Below are 7,417 nucleotides of genomic sequence, written 5' to 3'. Positions count from 1 at the left end.
AAGATCAAATCTCTGCAAAAAAGCATTACACTGCTCACCAAAAAAAAGGATGCTGAAATCCTTCAGTTGAAACAGGACAAGGCGCGTCTTGAGGGTGAGAAGGCACAACTTTTTAAATTTCTTAATTTTATATATTTATTTATTAATCATAATTTCAAAATTATCAAGATCACATAAAAATATAAAAAAATACATATTATTTTAAAAGACCACTGCGTAAAAGTAAAAGAAGGCCGTATACAAGAAGAAGTAGAGAAGGGCTTAATTTTGGTGTTTGCCGTGAAAAATCTGATTAAGGCTCTATTTGAGATTGCAGTTAAAAATTGTTGTGCCGTTAGAAAAAGTGCTGTTGAAAAAATCAGATTACTGTTTGGTAATTTTTTTGATACGTATATGTTTTGATACCAAATATTAAAAATAATGATGTTTTTGGTAAGGTTTGATGATAAAATCAACATCTGTTTCTTGCAACGGCCGAAAAGCAGTTTTTTCTAAAAGTACGGAGAACTTTGTTTTCTCTTTCTAGGCCAAAAGCACTTTTCCCGAAAAACAGCTTTTAAATTTTCCCAAACATTTTTTTGGCTCCGCGGACACCCTGGAATAAACATTGTTCTCCCATTTTGTTGGCCATTTCTCCTCCATTTCTTTTAATAAACCAATTTTTTATTCGATTAAGATATCATCCCAAACACAAACAAACAAACCCAAAACCCCCAAAACACAATTCTCTCACCATGGCCGCCAAGCAAATCACCACCGCCCTCCGCCGCACCGCCTCGCTAACCCCTTCTCTCCTCCGCCCTTTCTCCACCGCCGCCGCCACAATCCCCGACACCTACGAAGACCCATCAGGCATCACCGTCAAAGGCGTTAAAATCTCCGGCAGGCCGTTATATCTCGATATGCAAGCCACTTCTCCGGTCGACCCACGTGTCCTAGATGCTATGCTCCCCTTTTATCTCTCTCGTTTCGGAAACCCCCATTCTCGTACTCATCTTTACGGCTGGGAATCCGACGAGGCTGTCGAGATTGCGCGAGCTCAAGTTGCGCAGTTGGTTAATGCGTCATCGAAAGAGATTGTGTTTACTTCTGGCGCTACCGAGAGTAATAATATTTCGGTGAAGGGTGTGATGCATTTTTATAAGGAGAAGAAGAAGCATGTGATTACGACGCAGACGGAGCATAAGTGTGTGCTTGATTCGTGTCGGCATTTGCAGCAGGAGGGATTTGATGTTACGTATTTGCCGGTTGGGAATGATGGGTTGGTTGATGTTGGGAAGTTGAGGGAAGCGATCAGGGAGGATACTGGGCTTGTTTCGGTTATGGCGGTGAATAATGAGATTGGGGTTATTCAGCCTATGGAGGAGATTGGGGAGATTTGTAAGGAGTTTAAGATTCCGTTTCATACGGATGCTGCTCAAGCGTTGGGGAAGATTGATGTGGATGTGGATAAGTGGAATGTGAGTTTGATGTCGTTGAGTGGGCATAAGATTTATGGGCCGAAAGGGATTGGGGCTTTGTATATGAGACGCAGGCCGAGGATTAGGGTTGAGCCACAGATGAATGGGGGTGGACAGGAGAGGGGGATTAGGAGTGGGACGGTGCCTACGCCTTTGGTTGTTGGAATGGGGGCTGCATGTGAGTTGGCGAGGAAGGAGATGAAGTATGATGAGAAGAGGATTAGTATGTTGCAGGAGAGGATGTTGAGTGGGATTAGGGCTAAGCTTGACGGGGTTGTGGTGAATGGGAGTGAGGAGAGGAGGTATGTTGGGAATTTGAATTTGTCGTTTGCGTATGTTGAGGGGGAGAGTTTGTTGATGGGGTTGAAGGAAGTGGCTGTTTCCAGTGGGAGTGCGTGTACTAGTGCTAGTTTGGAGCCGTCTTATGTGTTGAGGGCTTTGGGAGTTGATGAGGATATGGCGCATACTTCAATTAGGTTTGGAATTGGGAGGTTTACTACTGAGCAAGAGATTGATCGGGCAGTTGAGCTTACTGTGAAGCAGGTTGAGAAGTTGAGAGAAATGAGTCCACTTTATGAGATGGTAAAGGAGGGCATTGATATTAAGAGTATACAGTGGGCGCAACATTGATTGATGGCGAAAGATGTTGTCAGATGCTGGATACTAGTGACTGGGACACGACTAGTGATAGCTGGATTGTGACGATAAGTATACCGGTGATTGCTAGATGCTGAAGGGGAACATGAAAGTGCAATGATATCAATAGCTCAGAGGACTTTTAAGTAAGGTTTAAATGTAGTTGTTTTAAGTTAAGTTTTGCTTACATATGACATCTCTAAAGCTTACACTATGCTACCTAATATGTAATGTATTATATCTTGTTGTGGATATAAATAATTCATATTTGGAATGGGAATAATGAATTTTCAGCCTTTTTTATTGTCAATTTTCCATGTAGTTTTTGTGCTGTTAGTTGATGCTTGTATTTTTGGGTGAATGATGAATTTTCTGCTCTTTTGATCGTCAATTTCATCATGTCATATTTTTCCAACAGCTTTGTGCTGTAAGTTATTGCTTGTATGTTTTGGTGTGTGATGTGTGAGTGTACGAAGAGGCAGATATTCCCATTTTATGGTCGATTCTGTTTTCTACTTCTAATTTACGTATACATACATGTGAAAGTTTTAGTGGAAAAAATATAGATTTTGGTGGTATACCATCAAGGCATCGAGCTAACTCCGATAGTCTACTAGAATACCAATAGTCAAAACTTTAGATCTTCTTAGGAGTTCCTGTGAAAACTTTAGATTTTTTTTGTTATTAATTAGAAATAATTGAAATTATGATGATATTTAATTATATACATAAGTAGATTAGGTGTCATCACAATATTACCAATATATTTTGGCGGAAACAAGTAGCACGACTTGGCTGTTTTGGATCAATAACAGAAGATCATGGTTAACGAAAGATCCTAAAACTTTAGATAGCGTTTATTCGAAGGACCCTCTTGTAATGCCTTGCCGAGTTTCCCTGAGCAGGAAGACAGCATCAGTTGCAGATAGCGTTTATTCATTTGTTTTGAAATTGTTTTGAGTAACTATCTGACTGTTGGTTTGTATCAAGTTGCCAATTTTTTTAAACCATAACTTCTTTGTTTCTTTTTTTCTTTTGAGATGTATGAGAAATATGCAAAAGAAGCCTTCCTAATCTACCTTGGAATTGATTTTCAATTTATTCCCACTGTTTGGTGTTCTTTCTCTATATTATGGAGAAACTTGGTGCTCCGGTCGGCCTGGAGTTGCCATCTTACTCTTGCTTTTGGCGAAACATGCTTGCTCTGTTATATAATCCTTGATCTGCATGTGTATTTCCCTTTTTAGTATTATCATCTTTCCCTCTTTCATCCGCCTCAGATTGATGGGCTTTAAGGTGCTATATTCTTCTTTCCACAATTCCGTTGACATTTATGTTCCAGGTCCTGGGGAATTTTGTTAGAGATTTCAATTTTGAAAACGAGCTCAAATCATCCCTTTCTCCCAACTATCTTCAAGTATTTTTAAAGCATTGGATCCAAACAAAACAATTGAAGGGTTTAGGGCCTGTGAGTTCTTTCTACCCAAAATATAAGTAAATTAATTACCAAACTACAGACATTTCCAGTTAATCAGCGGTCTATGAATCCTGCTTTGTTTACCTTCTTTACCACACCAAATGAACAGAGATTTAGAAGTTCTGGTGCTATGAGATCATTAAGCATTATTCATTCATTAAAATCTAGTGAATCAGGTTCTCTATATCGACAATTGAGTCTCGCATCTGCTGCTCCCACGTAATTAAAATCTCAGATCAGGCATATACACACGCTTCATTGTTCTCCCTTGCGAGTTTTGAAAGCTCACTTCATAGGTTTACCTTATCAATTTTGCTATTTGGAGCATAAACATTGTTACATGATACAAGGGCCCCTGAAATTATGTGCTTACCTTTCATCTCCATCCAGTTCCTGGATTGATTTACTGATTCAACCTTCACAACGGAGTGGCCCCAGTTAATTGCTAAGCCTTTGTCCTACTGGAGCAACTTCTGCCCAACAATTTAGGTCAAAGACTTCCCTAGCTTTTTTCAGTCGGTCTTTGTAAGTGCTGCATCTCGTTTCTTACAAAAATACGACAGAAGGCCTTCCCTTGATACGGAGCCTGTTAGATTACCTCTATTCACACAATTTACTTCTCTAATAATCCAGTTAAATAATGAGATCAAATTTTTAGAATAATAAGATTGCTTGTAGGAATAGAAGTATTACTCTTTGAGCCTACATGCAATGCATTTTTTCCTTGATCTCAATACGTGGACTTGGACCCATCGTGAGTCTTGTTTCTAGAATTTGCTTAGCCTCTACATGGACATTTCTGCTTGTACAGGCTTGTTTTGTTGTTTTTTGGTGTTTTCTGTCCTTTTAAGGAAAGGAACATCTAGATGAAGTAGAGAAACAGAGATATTGATCAGATTAGAAGTAGAATCAGAGAGAGAGAGAGAGAGAGAGAGAGGAGAGAGAGACTTATGGAACAAGTTCCATTTTCATATATTCGTAATGCTTCTAAAATACAAATGGTTATTTTAATCCATTTATTTTGTTTACAGGCTTTGGCCCATTAGGTTCTTTTGTTAGGGTTTCTATTCACTATACAAGCATGGTAATCCCCACACATTTGATTGAACTTGGTCTCATCATGGGTTGCGATCCATAACTTTTCTCCCTTCTGCGGTCCCAACTCTTGGGTAGTGAAGTTTCTGCTGTTAATCGTTGTTCTTGTTTATTATTCGTATATCCATTGTTTTAAAAGTTGTCCCTCATCAAGATGAGTTAGTTGGAGATTTAGGTGGATTGTTCTGTGTGCCTAATGCTCAATGCAACCTTGTCGGCCTTATCAGTTGGTTTAAGTGATGAAGAATGAGAGGCTATCTCAACATCCCTAATTTCCCATCTGTGAATCTCCATAATAGTGGAATCACTTCTTGTTCAGTACCTATCGCCGAGGGAGAGGAATCATCATTTGAATTTAGTACAAGTTAGGTCTCCTCTACACTTCTATCAGTTTGAGCACTTTCTGAGTTACAGTTCTATGTGAATCCTGTCTCCACTGGCTTCCATTAACGCAGTATTTCCTGACTCCTGAGTCCTGATTGGAAGACCGAGCTAGAGTAAAGTTGAAAGGCTTCACTATCTTTTATATTCAACAACTGTATCTAAATTTGAGAAACAACCATATGGTTATGGTCTAGATGGTGGTTCTTACTGACCTGCTCCTCTTCAATATCACTCGAATTTCTTTATTGATTATTAAAGCTACGTTTACATTCTCCTACTTCTGCAAACTTCACCAGTCACCACCCATTGCTTATTGCCAATAATTATCACTTTCTTCATCTATAGCTTTACTTTCAATGTGCTATTCTGTTCATGTTTGATTCTAGATTATTTTTTTTATATCCATGTCTTCAAGATTCCATTATTATATGGATGCTGTGCGAGCATTGGGGAAAATTGCTGTGGATATGGAGATATTAATCGTGGAATGTGAGTTTGATGTCTTTGAGCGGACATAAGATTTTAGTTTTTTATGAAGTCTATTTGTTAAAAAAATTATACGAAGAGAGCTTAGACAATAGATTTTTTGAAGCTTTAATTATTAGTGTAACAGTGGAGAAAGAGCTAGTAGCTTTGAACGTTTAGAATAGATGCCAAGCAGTATATTGTTTAGGGACCTCGTTCCTTATAATTTTGGAATAGAGTTACTTCTCTAATAGCTTAATTAGTACCAGTGATAAGTAAAAAGTTCCTTATAATTTTGGAATAGAGTTACTTCTCTGATAGCTTAATTAGTACCAGTGATAAGTAAAAAGTCTAGATATTTTGTTTTAATTTTAATTGGAATCTTGACGTAATTATGGGGGGAGACAGGATATGTAGTTACCTATATATCTTAATAAAACACTTTTGGAAATAATGTATTCCTATATTAGTGGAAACATACGGGAAGTCTTTGCTGAACTGAAGCAGAACTGAAGCATGATATAGAAAAAACTGGAATTTAAGGGTGAAATTAGAATCCCAAAAGTTTTCTGTTTGGGAATTAGATGCATATTACAGACTTGTGATGTATACTCGTAATTTGGACTATGATAGTTGATTAAAGAAATGTATATATATATACTGTAACTTCTAGATCTAGATTAGTATCATTTATTGCATTTTACACTAATTGTTATTTTTTATGTTTATAATATTTTTAAGGAGGGAATAAATAATTACGAGGATTCTAATTATAGAAATATAGTCACTTGAAAGAAAGTCTAGATCTATTTGCTTTTCGAAAAAATTATTGGATATGTTTGTTGCCCCTCAAAATATTTGAATAATTATTTTATTTTGTCTGATTGTTGATGAGTTTTTTGTCTAAATTTTTCTGATTTTTTTTGGATGTAGAGCTACGGGGATTATTTGCTTAAATGTCTTGTGAAAGACTTGTTATATCGGTCTTAAATAGTGTGATATACGTAATACTGTAATGTACAGTAGCTTTCTGAAATAGCGGTATAGATATGGGAGTGACTTGGTGGAATTTTTATTCTACAAAGTTTTAAACAGAGCAGCTACAAGAGAACTTAAAGCTGTTTTATATTTGAATGGATGGTCACTACGGTCTTCTGTTGACGTAGATGTCTTTGGAGGACTTGTTAAAAAACTATAACCGAGATAGTAATTTTGTCAGCTGGAAAATTGTATATGGAATCAATGTTGGAACAAGTTTCAGTTATTTTCACAAGTGAGGAATATGGTTAGAGACTTGCTAATGCTAGCAGCAACTTACATGGGTACATTTGTCAGTAAAATATTTGTATAACTATTGCTTCCTTGCTGTATAACACAGGGCACTAATTAAAAATGTAATCCTTCATGCATGTTTCTCTACTCCACTAACACATCAAAAGTTTGTATATAGTTTTACATTCATTTTTCCATGATGATGAGAACTTCATCACAGTTATATATGTTTATAGTATTAACTGGTTTGAAGTTTGAAGACATCAAATATTAGGCTTTAGAGCCCTTGGACTTGGAATAATATAGGCTGGGTAAACTAGATGTTTTTACAAAAAAATCTACAAGAGATCCTTAGGCCTGGGCCTGGTAGAATCAGTACCCTGATCCAATATCCCTTGGCACCAGTGTTCTGAAATAGTATAGGATTTTTCATTTCAGATATTATAGTATAATTATATTGTTTCCTGGTAAGAATGTAGCAACAAAGGCTAATGGGTGCTGATATTATTCAGTTCAAGTATTGTGGTCTTTTAGAAATAGCTTGAAGATTTGCTTTCTGAACCACTTCCATCTCCCAGAAGACTGACAAGATGGCATTTAGTAATGATGTTGTAGGCTTTTGGAAAAG

At 37.1% G+C, this 7,417-nt stretch overlaps 1 protein-coding gene across 1 annotated transcript; it reads left to right on the top strand.

Annotated features, from left to right (window-relative positions):
- The first annotated feature begins 657 nt into the window (after positions 1 to 657).
- Positions 658 to 2,392, top strand: LOC141719657 (cysteine desulfurase, mitochondrial). Its single transcript, XM_074522038.1, has one exon. It carries the CDS (start codon positions 735 to 737, stop codon positions 2,088 to 2,090), a length of 1,356 nt encoding a protein of 451 aa, XP_074378139.1. The 5' UTR covers positions 658 to 734; the 3' UTR covers positions 2,091 to 2,392.
- The last annotated feature ends 5,025 nt before the right edge of the window (positions 2,393 to 7,417 follow it).

The sequence above is a fragment of the Apium graveolens genome, chromosome 4 (assembly GCF_009905375.1).
Source record: "Apium graveolens cultivar Ventura chromosome 4, ASM990537v1, whole genome shotgun sequence".
In the NCBI taxonomy this organism is placed as follows: Eukaryota; Viridiplantae; Streptophyta; class Magnoliopsida; order Apiales; family Apiaceae; genus Apium; species Apium graveolens.
Note: the sequence above shows the minus strand (reverse complement) of the source record. Positions and strands in the feature narration are given on the sequence as shown.

Bases quoted from the DNA above. Each gene is read 5' to 3' on its own strand.
- LOC141719657 (XM_074522038.1), top strand. From the start codon at position 735: ATGGCCGCCAAGCAAATCACCACCGCCCTCCGCCGCACCGCCTCGCTA.